We start from the raw sequence: 16,559 nt of genomic DNA, 5'->3' as shown, positions 1-16,559 counted from the left end.
AATGTCGAACATACCATTTAATCTACAACCACATGCTCAGTGACATGGATTACATTTAGTGAGGTAGACTGATTTGAGAGAATGTCCATATTTCTCTTTTTAAAAAAAAGTTGCAAGGATGGTAAAAGGATGTGCAGGACTGAGACAGACACTAGGTGGATTCTATAACTCTTTGGCAAGTTACATTGTGCTTTATTTAATGATATAAAGATGACCTGCTGGATTTACTATGAGTAGAGCTGGTATCTATTAGAGTTGGTGCTTCTAACAACAGATAATGAAGCCTTTATAATCAGTTGAAATACCTAATGGAATCCAGTTTAGCTTTTAACTTTTTTGCTCCCAGTTTGGTTACTTGTGGGCAACGATGTGAAATGGCTACAGCTGATATGATAGGCCATCACTGATATTTGTAACTTTAAATGGTGACAATGGCTTTTACGTGCTGAAAGTAAGAATTTAACTATCTCTGAAGGATTTGGACGTCACTCGGAGATTAAAAAAAAAAAAACGATATGAGAAAAGATATGTTGGAGCTTAGCAAATGTAATTCCTCAAACCCCAATCCAGATCAAACCTGTAAAATCTTACTAACTCACCAGTGCGCCACTTTTATTTTGAAACATAATAAAACTTCCTAAACCTGCAGTACTAAAACTAAAGGACATGTATGGCCATGGTATCCGTGCTACAAAGTAGCAGATTTCTTGCTCCGTGGAAACCATCATCCTTTTGTTTTTTTCTTGATGTTTGTCATGGTTGGAGATATACATAACATGGGGGCCTCAGCTTGCTGAGGGGTTAAATGTGCATTCAAAGCAAAAAGACCAGAGTGTTTGTACTGCATACTGACAGCGTACACAACCCTCCCACAGTTACTGCAAAAGAGCGGCATGGAGAGAATATTAGCAGTATAAGGTGCAGGAGTGTAACCCTGAGAGGTTTATCTCTTCTCTGTTTCTGTGTCAGGACGTTAGGCAGTATTCACCTGGTGGACGTCTTGGACTGTCCAGCTAATGGCACTAACACTGTCATGCATCTTAAACTCATGCACACAAAAACCTTTACAGTAAGACAAACAAGTAGGCAAAATGCTCACAAACTTCTACATGTGTTTGCACACAGACTCACAGAGACCAGTCTGTTCTTTCCTGCCAGTTAATACCTTGGGCCCTCTATCAAAATGACGGTCCGGCACCAGAACAGACGTTTGATTTCAGCAACTGAAACACATCCAAGAAACCTTCAGGCCCTCATGAATAGGGAATAGAAAGTGTGCAGAGTGGAAAAGTGTCTGTGAAAGTCTGCCTTTTCGATGCCTGATAATCAAATACTCCCCTTGGCACTGACGCCCGTTCTGCTCCAGCAGCTTTTGCCCTTTTCTTTCATCACGTCCAACCACCCACCCAGGAATAAAAACTTCTCCACTGCTTTGAGTCTCTGATGCCCTGGCATGACACTAATTCAGGCATCCCCACGCACAGGTAGGGAATCACAGCAGAGAGAAAAGGCACTGAATCAGAAACAGGATTGCTTGGCAATTAATCTTTTAAATAGCCTCAATCACTTAGTTAAACACAGGGAATGGTGAGGTACGCTGAGTGGCCTTGCAGAAACTGTAGACCACCTCTTGCTCCTCCCTCCTCCTCTCCGTTTTCCTCAGTGACCACCACTGTTCTGCCTTGGCCACACTTGTTTGGGGAAGTTGTTTGCTCAAATAACCACAACCCCCGCCCCCCCACCTCCCTAACCCCCACCGCCTGCCCTAACGCAGAGTCCACACCCGCTGCCACCATCCCAGCAGCTTTAATTTCATGTTATACCATGCTGGGAGTTATGTGGTCAGGTTTGAGCCACTTTGCCAGTCTGAAGGCTCTTCCACTGCGGTGTCCAGATACAGGACCCATATTGACAAAGTTGGCCAGCTAATGGTCATCGCGGGCAGCCTCGGCCTGAATCAAAGACCTTATTTATTGCTTACTTATTTATTATTATAGAACGTGGGTGGAGACGTAGTGGCAGAGGTGGCAAATATGTGCTTCATCTCTTGTTAGTGTTAGTTTTGGAGGGTAGTGCTGATAAAACTCTTCATTAAAATCAATTTATGCACTAATATTCAGCAGACCCACTGTAAAAACTGGGAGCCTTCAGTGAACCCATAGTATGGCTTCTCACCCACCCCTCTCTTGTGTTCCTGTTTTCCCCTCTGGATGAGGGAATTGCACAGTGTGCAGTGAAGTCCACTGGTGGAAACATTTTTTAGTTGTTGTTTAGGTTTTTTTTGGTTGTTTTTTTTTATGAAAGGCTGCAGGTTTTACCAGTCCACCTTTTTAGGTGTTAGGACTGTGTGAAGCCAGACATTTAAATTCAGGATTTCATCTCTCTACATGTAAAATGCTGCTATCATGCCCATATTTATTGTTCAGTAGACCACCTACTACCCACCCATAGACGAGTAGTTTTATCATCGTATTGTGTGTGTGTGTGTGTGTGTGTGTGTGTGTGTGTGTGGGTGTGGGTGTTTATTATGTTGGTAATTTGGTGATATCTAGCAGTTTTAGTAATTAATACTAATACTATTAATACTACCTAAAAGTAAATGAGAGACACCAGTTAATGGTCTGGTCCATGATGGTGCATTAGAACAATCTATTGTACTGTTAGTGTTTCTCTACCTCATGGTACTGGCTCAACTCTACTATACTCACTTTTGGTACGAGGTACTTTGTTTTCCACTAGAGATGTAATACTCTTTCTATGTAGGTGGTAAACATAGCAACACCCTAAGTCAGACTTTGGAGTTTGGACAACGAGAAAGCTGTGGTTGGTCACAGGTAACAAAGTGGTGGTGACCAAGTAGAAGTCTGCAGTGTTTTTTTAAGTCATCCTTTATCACCTCAGCTCGCTTGGAACGTCAGTAGGGGTTATACCAAACAAAGTACCAGGTGCAATTTACAACTTGGGCCTGATGGAAAACCAAAAATGAAGAGCAGAGTCAATTCAAGTTGAGTCGATGCTATGCAATGGAATAGCTCTATCAGAAAAATGTACAGGCTGATAAAAGCAAATAATGGGACATTGAAGAGGTGTCATGTCCCCAATACCAGTTCATAGGTCCCACAAACCTGGACAGCAAAACAATGGTTGGATTTCTCTTGTTTCCCCAGATTCAAAAGTTGTTTGCTACGTTTTTCTCCCTTCTTTCTCTATGATAGACTGGAATGTTCATCAAACATGGACTTACCAGCGACTGTACGGGTCTTGTTAAAACATATAGGAGCTGTTTCTCTACATCAGTGTATCAGTGTGTGTTTCTGTCCTTATCTGGTGAATATGACCTGGAAACAGCAGTCAAATTATATATCTGTAATTCTCAGGAAAAATAGATTTTTGTGAGGATGGGGAGGGAGAGACGGAGCTGGACTTGTGTACCGATGTGGTGGTAAGGAGAGGGAGAGGGAGAGGGAGGTGGGAGAAGGGGCAAGGTTCCCACAGACAGCTTACACAAACACTTAACTATATGTTAGTTCATGAGCATAGGGGTAGAAGTGTGTGCATAAACACACTGACAAACACAACGGCAGCTTTGGGGTGGACCCTGAAGGCACCAAGAGGATTCAGTGCGAGCTCCCTCGCTAATAAAATTCACAGTGTTAGTATTAGTGAGATTTAGCAGGGAAAATAAACAGTCTCCCAATCCAACTGGCCCAGAGAGGGCGTGGGGGTGGCCAGGCTGGTTGAAAATGCAGAGGCCCTGCTGGCATGAACTTAAGTAGTGGTGTGGAGACCATTATAGAGCGGCTTTGATTTCCCCTAGTTAATGTGGACAAGCCAGAGATTATACACAGAACCAACTGCTCAGGACATGAGGGTTTCAGCTCACTGAATGCCTCTCCAAGCAAATAAATGAAGGGAAGATGATTTTTGCAATTTACAATTTTTTTTTTCCAAGCACCCTTGTACACACAAGATGGCACTGTTTAATACTTAAATTTTAAGGTAAGAAAGAGAAAGTTACTGCAAACATATCCAACCTTACCGTAAAATACTATTAACCCATTAAATACAGGAAGATCTTGTACATTCTCTTACATATTTATTTTGCAAAGGATGCTACAAGGTTATGCTATATGTCATTATTAGCCCATATTTGTGGTTTGGTAGGCTACCCACCGTGTACTGGCTTAATTATTATGAGAAACTGGTGACATCTAGCGGCTGTAGCCAATCTAGCATGCTGATAGATTAGCCACAGTCGCATTTGGTGAAGTAATCTATAATCAACAGTGTTTGTAGGAAGGTGGCCAGAAGGATGACAAAACACAGAACTTTCATATGACATCTGTTAACGTCTCAAATTATATCAGTAGTCATTGTTTCTGTAATTTAACTCATGCTCTTTCCCTTAACCTCCTTGTTTTTATGCCTAAATATAACCAAAAGCTTGTATTTTTGGTGCCAAAACCTGCAACATATAATTTATCTATGTCTTCATCTATTATGTTACCCGTTTATCTTGATTAGGGTCACAGGTACCGGAGTTTATCCCAGATGTTGCAGTGTACTGTATAAGATTGCATGGAAATGACCCGCTGACACCTGTAAACATGTGCAGCCGGTACCAGCTGGCTAATATCTATTGTGCTGATAGCAATAGGTATTGGCTAGTTAAGGGTGTACCGACATCTTAGGTGGGTGGATTGGTCGTACTGCCACTGTTTCTATGTTCAACTCGGCAGCAGACCGACCGCTCTTTATTTTTAGCAGTTGGTGTACGTGACGTTGCTGTGCCACAACCTGCATGGATTCAGAAATGTTCTATACCTTTTCTCTTATCTTTTGCTCTTTAATCCTACCTTTTTAATTTATTATTAGCCTAAGGATCAGCGATGGTGGAAATATCGTCATAGCACTTCCTAACAGCTCTGTGGTCAGAGCATTATACTAAGAGCTTGCTGCTTGTAGTGATTAGCCCAACCCTCCAATTAAATTGCTTTCATTTTCCATAAAGCCATGTCAGTTAGAACAGCACAGGCACACACACACACACACACACACACTCCGCCTGCACACACACCCCCCATCCTTTATACACACATGTATACCGTATATTTGTTTTTACTGTATCACTGTGCACTGGCACGCCTGTAATTATGAATCTTATAAATATCCATACCCACACATACTTTATTACCACACACTGCCGCGCCATCGCTGCCTGTGCAACATCTGTTTTCTCACTCCCTGCCGGAACTGACTCACCCTTTCTTCAATTATAACCACCACCTATAAAGAACGTGTGTGTGAGTGTGTGTGCGTGTGTGTGTATGTTAAATGTATTTCAGGTAAAATTAGGTTACAGCAAGGGCCTCCACTGGAACCAGGCCGAGCTAAACAAAAGTAGCTTGTCTGCTTGTCTGCACTGATGTTTAAGAAGCCTGAACAATATGGATGTTTAAGTTTTGTTGCCAGAGGCAGAATTCTTCTGAGCTGAGGTAGATGTATAGGTTTAGGGGGTGGGTTGAAGATAGAGGTAGAGAGCAGCATTATGGGCACAGTGCCCAGAAGGGTGAGGCAGGCGCCAGGCTACCAGGCCACCAGGCTCTGAGGCCTGTTTCCTGCTTATCTGCCATTAAATCTGCTGGCAAAGCAGCAAACTTGCCTCACTGCAAACATAAATCCTTGCAGCTGCACGACCCGTATGGAGCAATGCACACATTATGAGAATGAACTCTTCTTTCATGACAATACATGTGCTTCTCCTTCCTTCCTTTACCATAGAGGGGTGGGAGTAGAGTAATGAAAGATGCACATTTATTAGCCCTAAAGAAAGGCACATTCCTGAGGACCTTTTGTTGTTTTTGCCAGCTCTTTCATACATGTCTTTATCATCTCCACCAGTCTTTTTTTTTTTCCTTCAGGCCCCAAACTACTGTCTGCTGTCTGAAGTTCCCGGGGGGCCTTTTAACTGAGTGCATGTGTCCCTGCTTTACGACTCACCGCCTCAAAACATAATAGTTTTGGAAGTTAAGACCTTGGTTTATGGCTTTAGGTCTGGTGTGGTGATTATGGCGGTGCCTGGATTCATTTGGATTGAGGACTTGTGAGTTGCACCAGCAGAACTTGGGGACTGCCAGCATATTGGTAGCAGTGGAGTTGACGTGTGTGTGTGTGTGTGTGTTAGGTCAGTTTGCATGTGCTTTGGTGAGTCGTGATGGACCTATTAGGAGTTTCCGGCCTCTCGCGCCTCTGATGATGTCTGCTGTTAGACCAAATTACATGTGTGCGCAAACACACAGCAGCCCTGCTCTCTGTCCACTCACACGCTGAAGCACCTGTTCGCACCAGTCTAGGTTCATGTCCCCACTAGTGATCTGTCTCAGTGGGAGTGGGAGCTAAAGGCCTTCGAAGTTAAAAAGGAAATGAATACACATGTAAGATGAACTATCAGTGCATATGGAAAAATAAATTACTTTCTTTTCAAGTTCATGGGAAAATGCTCTGTTATTTTCTTTTGCTTGTTTCTGCAAGAAAAAAGTGCTACAACCAGGTCTTGCAGGAGGCTATGAACCCTACCTTTGTGAGTCACCCTTGTTCTTTTTTTTTTAATAGTGTTCTGAGATCAATTTGTTTAAATTGCCACCATTTAACTTGCCCAAGTTCAGCAGTCTAAAAGAGATTGCTATCGGGGTAATTACTGAGAATGATTGGGGGGCGATTCATTATGCATAAGAGGATGTGAATGTTAAATAGTGGAGCTGTGTGCATGAGGGAGAGATGCAGGAGATAGAGTGTAGCTTAGCATGGCTATGACCTCTACTTGAATGGTTGGGGCCTAATATTTCTTCTAACATGGTCCAAGATAAATGCTGTGTTTTGTTGAGACAATGTGGAGATTTGCTTGTAGTACAAGGAATTGGGACATTTGTATATATACATACAATCAGGTGATTTCATTTGAAGTTGTCCACAGTGCCAAAACGTAATGTTGGTATTGTGTCTGTTTCCAGTGTCACGTTTTTCCAGCCCGCGATTGACACCCCGCCTGAGCAGGAAGAGGGCACTGTCCATCTCCCCACTGTCGGATGCCAGCATTGACCTGCAGACTATGATCCGTACCTCACCCAACTCCCTTGTGGCCTACATCAACAATTCCCGTTCCAGCTCAGCTGCCAGCAGTTCCTATGGGCACCTCTCAGTGGGACGGATCAGGTATCTGGACAGAGCCTGGGCATGCGTAGCTACCAAAGGCTTGCACACAAACAACACGCCCTCAGTCATATTTGTCATACGATGACGGTTACCTTTGCTTTCTTGTCCAGTCCCTCGTTCAGCTTCCCTCATCCCATCAATCCTGTGGCATACCAGCAGCTGTTGTCCCAGCAGAGAGGTCTCAACGCCTTCTGCCACACGCCTCCTCTCATTCAGCCGACGCCGTCCTCTTTCTCTGCTCGCCAGCATCCCCACACTGCGTCATCCATGTCCACCTCCCACAACAGCTCCAACGCTGAGACAAACCAGGTAGAAACTGGAGCATTTAATTACTAAAATATTGCAGATGCCATTCATGGATGTGTACAGTACTGTATATGTGGCATGGATGGATTACTAAACTGCTCTGCTAAGCGCAGGCCCAGGAGCCTGAGAGGTCAGAGGTCCCTTGGGCCAGAGATTTTTAATGTTGAAATCTCTTGTTAGAAAGTAATGGAGCTCAATTAAAACACAAAATTACCTCAAAATGATTCCAAAAATGGACAAAACTGGACCAAAATAAGACCACAATAACCAAAAAGAAACTTAAATTAAAAAGAGACAAAAGGTGACCAAGAAGTGACAAAAGCAGAGATTAAAAATAAACAAAATATGACTAAAAAATTAATAAAGACAAAACAATTACCATCATAAGAAACAAGTGTATAAATGTAAAATTGACTATAAAGAGAAAAAACCTATGACAAAGAAAAATAGATGATTAAAAAGTGCCGCATAGGAGGAGCAGTGCTGTCTATGCTCAGGGGCCCATTAGTTCACAAACTTATCCATATGTGTAGGATAAACTGACGCTTTCCCGAACAGCTACTGATACTAAAGCGATAGATCTGATGTTTTCTGAGGAACAGGAATATCCATCAAATTTAAGAAAAATGTGTAAGGGATGATCCTGAGGCAGGTAACGACCATGGTTTGTGTATAAAATCAGTTAGCAGTGAAGCTGTCAAACTTTCCATTTTTGTTGCTTTTCCCCCTCAGAGCGACTAACCAATTAACGGTTTCAGCACTTATTCGAAAGTGAGAGTGAAGACTTGTACAGTAAATGTACAACTTGTCATGAATGAAATATGTTTTTGTAAATTGTGTCTCAGGTCAGAAAAATGCAGGAGGTTCTCTCCTAGTTCCATCTGTCTTACTTCCTACTGTCTCCTCTGTCTCTCTTTATCAGCCCACTGTATACACCACAGCTGCTCGCTGTGTAAACTTCCCACTCAGTGAATCACTCCGCCTCACACTGATATCAGCCGCCTGTGTTTCACCATGGTGTCTGCTGACACACACCAACACTTTCTATTAGCACCTTACATATATTCCCATTCATACAAACATAAATTCAGCTTGGTTTCAGCAGTGATAGGAACCACATTTCCCCTTTGGTTTCAATCCACTGAATGAATCATCGGGGCCCCCAGAACTGCTGCTATGCTGTAGCGTCTGGGTGGGATTAGGAGAACCCCCCCCCCCCCCCCCATATCCAACATTGGACCCACTCCCGTGAACCTCAATATACACACACACTCACATTTTTCCTTTCTTTTCATCTCCATTAGAGCTTTAACAGGCCTTCTGAATCTTTCTGTTGTGTTCAGAATCTGCTGGTACATCAAAGCCCCCCGAGCTCCCAACTCCCCCTGACCCTGCCTCCTCCTCAATCTATGCCAATGGTAATAACTTCTTTTCTTTCATATTTCCTTGTGGCTTTGGCGATCATAAAGCAGTGTAAACTGTTTAGTCTCGGTGGCAGGTCCTAGTCTGACTTATGGGCCATGGTGCCTGGTGCGAACAGGACTTCTCACATCTCTCTGCAGCTGACTGCCGAGCCAAAAACTATAGCACGGTATCTTGGTGACTTAGTGATTCTGTAAGCAGTAGTGTCTGACTCAGACAGATCTGGCAGTGACACAATCTGAATGAATGGATAAATTAAGAGCTTGAGTAGTGGGAGTGTGAATGGGTATATGAATGTGGAGGCTGCTTTGTTTGAGAATTCATGAATGAGTGGGTTGGCACCAAATGCATGAAGTGAAATGTGGTTAAGGGCCACAATATTCTTCCTCCTGCAGTTGAAAATGTGGGCGTCTGCTCTTGTCTGTCTTTCAGAATGCCAGTGGAGACCCAGCAGTGAGCAGCACAGTCAACCCACTGATAACTAAGAGATCCAAGGTAAAGACGGAAGCTGAGGGTTTGCTGCCCATTTCACCAACCTCTCAGGTACGACAAAAAAAAGGACCTTAAAAAATACAAAAATGCACTGACCTTTATTTTTTTCCTGCAACTTGGCTACTTTCATCACAGCTTCATCTTCCTCAAGTGGTAAAACGTCCCCTCTTTACTACTAATTTGAATCTAATTGATTATAGAATAATGAGGAGGTGTTGTCACACGTTCAGACAAACCAACTACTCATTAAGTAGCAGATAAGAGATATGCAAAATAGTACAACGTGCCTCTCGAACATATTGAACATGGACTCTGTGTTTGTCATGGATACACACATGTACTGTTAGTACCTCTCTGACTAAGTGCTCTTTCTCCAGGACCATGGTGGGGGGGTCTTGGACTTGAGTGAGGATCTGGATAAAGATGAGTGTAAACAGGAACCTGAGGCCATATATGAGACCAATTGCCACTGGGAGGGCTGCACCAAGGAGTATGATACCCAGGACCAACTAGTACACGTAAGTGTTGTAGAGACTCAACAAACGACAGAACTGGTAATTAATTAGTTGATTGACTGAAAACTAATTAAATCCCCTATTTTGGAAAAAACACCAAACAGTGGAATCACAGGATTTTAAGCTTTTCTGTTTACATGATGGTAACGGAATAGCAGTCAGACACAAAATGGCTCTGACTACACACAAAAATACAAATGCCAGAACAAAGAAATACAGAAAAATGTAATTTTGATGAGAAAAAAGATGCTAAACTATAAGGAAATGCTGAACTAAAGACTCAAGCAAATCGACTTAATTAGACGAAGAACCACAAAGAGTTTCTTATTCCTGCATGTGGAAAGTCTGATTATTGTATTGGCTTAAAAACAGTCAGAATAATTTTGTGTCAACATTAGCAGCAGTAAGTTTTAGTTGTATTACATAAAACTAAATAAAGTCATACAAATATACTGAGAGTAATAATACACGTCCGTGCCCAGGGACTCATTGTCTCGTTATCCATTCATCAAAACACTGTCTTTTTCAGACATGCTTCATCTTGTTTCTCTGGATGACTCACCTCATTATTATCATTTGGTTTACTTTCATGCGTATTTGTTTCAAACATTGCAATCAGAACTATTTGGTTTAGTTGTGTAAAACTGACAAGTTCAAAGTGCTCCTTATTGCTGCTGTCCAGTAAATGATCCTTTGACACGTGGAACGTTAATGAGCCTGCCAGCTCTCACCAAATTTAAGCCTAAGCCCCTCAGCTGGGCCTCGCCAACCCCTCAGCCCCGCGACCCCTAACCCCTAACCTCTCGCTCCTAGCAACACCCCCAACCCGTGAAGCCCAGAGGCCCGGCCATAAATCCATCGTCATGCCAGCAGCTCTGGAGTTGCGGGACCTCCTGATCCCTTCCCCTTTTTGAGGCCAACTTCTCTCTGGCTTTCCCCTTTTCTGACTGGATGTCACTCATCTCACAGGAGTGGAAAGAAGGGCTTCTGTCAGGTCAAGAGACACAGAGACTGATGATAACTGGTGGACACATTATTATGGGCTACTACAAATCAGAAGCAGAGTTACCCGGCTCCGGCTCCCTGGCCACAAACTCTGTGAAGGCTTGCCAGGATTAGTGGGCGCCTGATCTTGTGTATGGATGGACAATGTGAGCCCAGCACATTCTTATATCCCCACCTGACCACAGAGTTTTTAAAGGCTCTCTGCTTTCTGTCAGCTTTATAAAAACCAAGCATGAGTGTAATGACCACTCTTTCAACAACAGTTCCTGACGGCATCTCCCTGAACACCACCAGGATTTCACACAAAGTTCTCACATTATCAGCAAAAACACACACACCTGCAGGTTTTTCTGGTTTTCTGCTAACAAAGTAATCCTGCTTCAAGAGCACCCAAATTAAGGATCGTGTGGAACCTGAAAATAGCGGCCTGCATTTTGGGCCACACACTTGTTTCCATTCCTCATCCTTCACCCAAAAATAGATCTCAGCAAAATTGTCAACCACAAAGCTTTTTCTCCGGTGAAGTAGTGGCCACATAAGTGGAGCTCTGCAGGCCTGGATGTCCTCAGGAAATGAAGTAGTTCCTCTGGGTGTGTGGATTTGTGCATTTGGTTTGGTCCAGAATGTGTGTGTGTGCATGCGTCTGTGTGTGTGTGTGTAATTAGGTAACTATGAAGACAGTCTGGGTAATTTGCTATGCCACATCTGGTGTATTATCAGCAGTAATAATTTGGACTTAAGATTTAATCATGATGAATCCTTGTAAGGTAGATGGATTAAGGGACAAATAACTTTGAGGGGACAGAAAACAACAAATTGACACACAAAACACACAGAATTAAACACAAAGAAATGAATAATCACAATAATCAGCTGATAAATTGCCAAAAACAGATACACACAGTATGAATGTTGACCAAAAGCTCCATGGCAGCCTCATTTCCAGCTGTTCTTTTTTATCTTTCAGACTGGGGGTTATATATAGGAAGGGTGGAGGGACCCATCTTCTCCTGATTTATTCCTTGGAATGCATGCAGAAAATTACACCAGTGTGTAATTTTGCAGTGTAAAGAGATCATTTCAAAGGGAATTCTCGGAGAAATACGACTTAATAGAAATGTTTCAGCTTTAGAAAGTGGGGGACACTTTTCAACTTTGTGTCCTGTGCTAACTTCCTGATCCATTTAAAAAAAAGAATGGAAGGTAAATTCAAGGAAGTCAGAGAATTCTCTTCCTGGGCACTTCCTCTTCCTTGAGAAACTAACACACAGACACGCACACAGCCTGAAAAAACAGACATTGCTTTTTAAGCGTTGACAGGTGCATAATAACTGTCAGCCATAATGGATGGCACCATCAATCATTGTGTGTGTGGATGCACATATAAAGAGGATCTTCTGGTGACAAAAGGACAAGAATTCGATGAGTCATTTTTTGTACAACTTGTACACATGCTCTATCTGCTAATATCTGTATACAGATGTACTAATACATCTGTATAGCACCTTGTAATAATTGACTTGAATTGACCTGGATGTTGTGTCTCCTCAGCACATCAACAACGACCACATCCATGGTGAAAAAAAGGAGTTTGTGTGCCGCTGGGAGGAGTGTTCACGGGAGCAGAAGCCCTTTAAGGCTCAGTACATGCTGGTAGTCCACATGAGGCGACACACGGGGGAGAAGCCACATAAATGCACGGTAAGGGTCTCACATCACCATGAAACGCTGTAGTGAACTAACAGGTTAACTAACTGAGTCAACAGGATCATAGGAACCAGCGTATGACTGACTGATGTATTTTTCCCTATGATGCAGCTCTCAGCACCTACATAAACACACAATTGGAAGCACTGTGTTCTTTTGTTCATATATTTAGTACATACAACAAACACATAAATAAACAGGTTAACAAAAGTAACAAAAGTTACAGTATCATTTTTTTCATAACAAAATAAGTTGTGTATTTGGCGTTTCTTACACTAACCACATATTTGAACCCGGGTCTCCTGTTTTACAGTAGATACAGGCCTGTCTGTTATCTTCATCAGCTGCCTTACTCTTTGCCTCAAAGTAATAGAAAAAATGTGACTTTCTTTGTGATTAGAACTAGTGAAATTTTCCATGTTGATAAATCATTTGGGGTGGGGGGGTTAGTGAAGTCTTCATGTGCTGTGTGAAGATCAAATTGAGTGCCTCTTTGCTTGACTTCAAAGCCCCTCTCACAAGCTCTTTGAATGCATTAAAACAAAGGGCTTGTGAAGGAGAGAGTTAAGAAAGCTGATTGACGGTGTGGAGCCATAGGTCCTTATTAAAACCATGTTGTATATTTTCTCCACTAATCCCTTGTGCATCTTCTCATTATACTCAAACTCTGCTTTACACTCATCTTTTTAGGCAGAATCTTCTTACTTGCAGACCCTATTTCTGAGCAGGCCTGAGTTGATTCCCTTTTAATTTCAAAGCCATTTACGTTCACAATGACTGCTCAGAAGGAATAGCAAATCATAGCTTGCACAGTATCAGTGAATACAAAGGCAAAACACAGACTCTTTGTCTCTCAAAGCACACGAGACAAAGAGCTCTACCACACCTCACACTTAGTTTAGATATTTCTCATAATAGCCCTTTTTACCAAAGTATATCTGAGCTTTGCTTTTGTGTGGTACCCCACAGTAGGTGGGCGAGAGTCCAAGGGTAGATTACATTTGAAAACTGAAACACACAGCTTTTTTTGTTGTTGTTGTTGTTGTTGGTGTTGTTGTTCCTCAGCTCTTATTTCTAACCAGCTGCAGACGAAGTAACGCAGTGCTCAGGCGGTGAGTCTCACAGACTGTCTTTTTTGTCTGCCTGCAGTTTGAGGGCTGCTCCAAAGCTTACTCACGCCTCGAGAATCTCAAGACCCACCTCAGGTCCCACACCGGAGAGAAGCCGTATGTTTGTGAACATGAAGGCTGCAACAAGGCCTTCTCCAACGCCTCAGACCGGGCCAAGCATCAGAACCGAACACACTCAAATGAGGTATCTTCACACACACACAGAGAACGATGACTTATACATGTTACATATTATACGTGCTTTACAGTACAGTTTTAGCCCTTTTCTTTAATTTTTTTACTGTCTGTGATCATTTTGCATGTGTTTTTTATCACTTGCGCCTCTTTATTGTCTCATTGTAGCCATTTGGCATCTTTTTGTAATAGTTCTGTGTTTTTGTTTTTGTTGTTGCTTTTTTTTGTTTGTTTGTTTTTTTTGGTCTCTTCTGGTTCATATTACTCATCTGTTTGTCGCCATTTTGTATATGTTTTATTGTAATGCTTCTTCTTTTAGTGCCCTTTGATTCTCTGGTCATTTTTTGGGTTAATTTTTTTATCTTATTGTAGTCATTTTGCATCTTTCAACTGAGCTCTATGGAATTTAAAGAAGAGATAATAACACTCTCTTCTAACAGAATATAGACCCAGGGTCTCAGTCCCTGAGACTGCCCAGAAGGCCTGTTCAGTAATCCATCCATCGCTGTGATGATGTTTAATTTAACAATGCTAACTGTAATTAGAAATATGAACCTAAACAAAAACATACGAATAGCTGTACGTCGGATGAGAAAGACCATGCTCATTAAGTTGATTATTTAGATTCGTTTTATGAAACATAATTCTTTTATCAACTGAAATCTCTACTGTGATGGTACGACACAGAGGACAGTATTTAAAGACATTAGTGACTTTAGTCAAGTAAATATGAAACTTCAAAAGTAAAGTTAAGTTTTTGAATTTTTAAGAAGTGAGGTCAACTCGTCATTTCTTCCTTTTTTTGTGTTCCCCTTGGCTCTCTCTTGGCAGAAACCATATGTGTGTAAAATCCCGGGCTGCACTAAGCGCTACACAGACCCTAGCTCCCTCAGAAAGCATGTTAAGACAGTCCATGGACCGGAAGCCCACGTCACCAAGAAGCAACGAAGCGAAGCTCCTCCGAGACTGCAGCCACCAAAAGGCAACGGGGAAAACGAGATGAATTCCAAGCACGGTGTGAGAGGCATGGACAGCAAGATTGAGGCCAACATCACATCTAGGGGAATGGAAGACTGCCTCCAAGTCAAATCCATCAAGACTGAGAATTCTATGGTTAGTCCCAATCACATCAATTATAAAAGCCATAAAATCTTCGCACCTCTTTCTTCAAGTTTATTAAAATGTTAAATAAAATAATTGCTAAAGTGAATCTTGATTGAATTATCTCCACATAAATTTGCCACTTGATCATATATTGTAATTGCGTGACTTTCCACTTAACTAAAACCTTTCTGAACTTACGTATTTACTGCCAGTACTGAGTGCATCCTTCCTATAACTCCTCTCTCTGGTTTTTGCCTGAACTTGCTTGTCTCTTTCTCTTTATTACCTTCCTATTGGACAGACTTCAGTGAGGTGAGCACTTAAACTGTCTCTGTCTCATTGCAGCTCAGCATGGGAGATGTGTGAATGAGTTGTCATGTTTCCCACTACAGTACTTTGTTGCGTTCTTGTATGATGGAAAATTGACTCTTTTGTATTTTGGATGCATGCACAGAGACTCCCACACACTGTCATTAAACTAGATTTTTCGGTCCACGAGATCACTGGCAGCGGCTTCTGTTGTCGGCCCATGATAAAAGTTATTGTCACATTAATATTCAAAAGCTGGGACTGGTTTAGTGGGAGTGCTGAACAAATAGTGCCAGCATCAAGCTGTGATCAAGACTTTAGTTCATTTGGGGTCAGTTCGAATTACTGTCACTGCTGGGTTGTTGCTCACAGAGCTCATCTATTATCTACTTGTTTTTTTGTTGTAAATAAATCAAACTCATCTATATTCCGTGAGATTATGGAACTATAGGTATACATTATTTATTACAAAACGCCATTGCAATCAGAATTTTTTAACTATGGTAATTATTTAATATTGAAGAATACAGAATGGATTTCTCAGATATTAGCATGAGACTTTAGCTTTTATTTTATTCATTTCTGGTTTGAAATTTCACTTCACTTTTCTTTCTGTTTCTTCTAGATGCAAACAACAAATTGTTACCACTGTTCCAAAAGTTTGACGGAATAATAATTTCCTAGTGTAAAACTGGATGATCTTCCTTTGTCATCTATAATCGTTATGTCATGTTTGAGGCAGCACATTAAATTCTCCTCTGTCCTCCTTCAGATGTATCAGTCCAGTCCAGGTGGCCACTCGTCATGCAGCAGTGAGCCGTCGCCTCTCAGCAGCACCAACAACAACGACAGTGGGGTAGAGATGGCCATGCACAGTGGGGGCAGCTTCGGGGACCTCAGTGCACAGGATGAGTGCCCCATGGTTGACTCCACTGTACATGCTGGGGGACAGCAGGCGGGGGTGGGACTTCAGTTGAGGAAAGCCACTAGTCATGGTGGTGGGGTCACCATCAAGCTAGAGAACATTAAGAAGGAAAGATTGAAGACAGTGAGGGACTCCTGCCCCTGGATCAACTCTGGACCACAGCCACCTCAGGGCCAACGCAACAGCATGAAGTTGCCCTCCATACCTGTAGTTGGTAGGTTTAACTGTGTAAAGACAGAACTGTTAAATGTCATAATG

At 42.2% G+C, this 16,559-nt stretch overlaps 1 protein-coding gene across 3 annotated transcripts in view; it reads left to right on the top strand.

The window, feature by feature from the left end:
• Window positions 1-16,559, top strand: part of gli2a (GLI family zinc finger 2a) — a 74,834-nt gene that overhangs the window by 54,258 nt on the left and 4,017 nt on the right. Inside the window, exons 2-11 of one of the 3 annotated variants that reach the window (XM_067516195.1) lie at window positions 6,532-6,580; window positions 7,011-7,212; window positions 7,323-7,521; window positions 8,862-8,936; window positions 9,373-9,483; window positions 9,810-9,950; window positions 12,504-12,653; window positions 13,809-13,973; window positions 14,795-15,076; window positions 16,149-16,515. In XM_067516195.1, the coding sequence (XP_067372296.1) occupies window positions 6,532-6,580; window positions 7,011-7,212; window positions 7,323-7,521; window positions 8,862-8,936; window positions 9,373-9,483; window positions 9,810-9,950; window positions 12,504-12,653; window positions 13,809-13,973; window positions 14,795-15,076; window positions 16,149-16,515 (1,741 nt within the window). The remainder of the gene's footprint in view (window positions 1-6,531; window positions 6,581-7,010; window positions 7,213-7,322; window positions 7,522-8,861; window positions 8,937-9,372; window positions 9,484-9,809; window positions 9,951-12,503; window positions 12,654-13,808; window positions 13,974-14,794; window positions 15,077-16,148; window positions 16,516-16,559) is intronic. The other 2 variants (XM_067516193.1, XM_067516194.1) reach the window with 2 other exon arrangements.

This window comes from Channa argus, chromosome 9, assembly GCF_033026475.1.
Source record: "Channa argus isolate prfri chromosome 9, Channa argus male v1.0, whole genome shotgun sequence".
Taxonomy (NCBI): Eukaryota; Metazoa; Chordata; class Actinopteri; order Anabantiformes; family Channidae; genus Channa; species Channa argus.
This window is presented reverse-complemented; position numbering and strand designations above follow the sequence as displayed.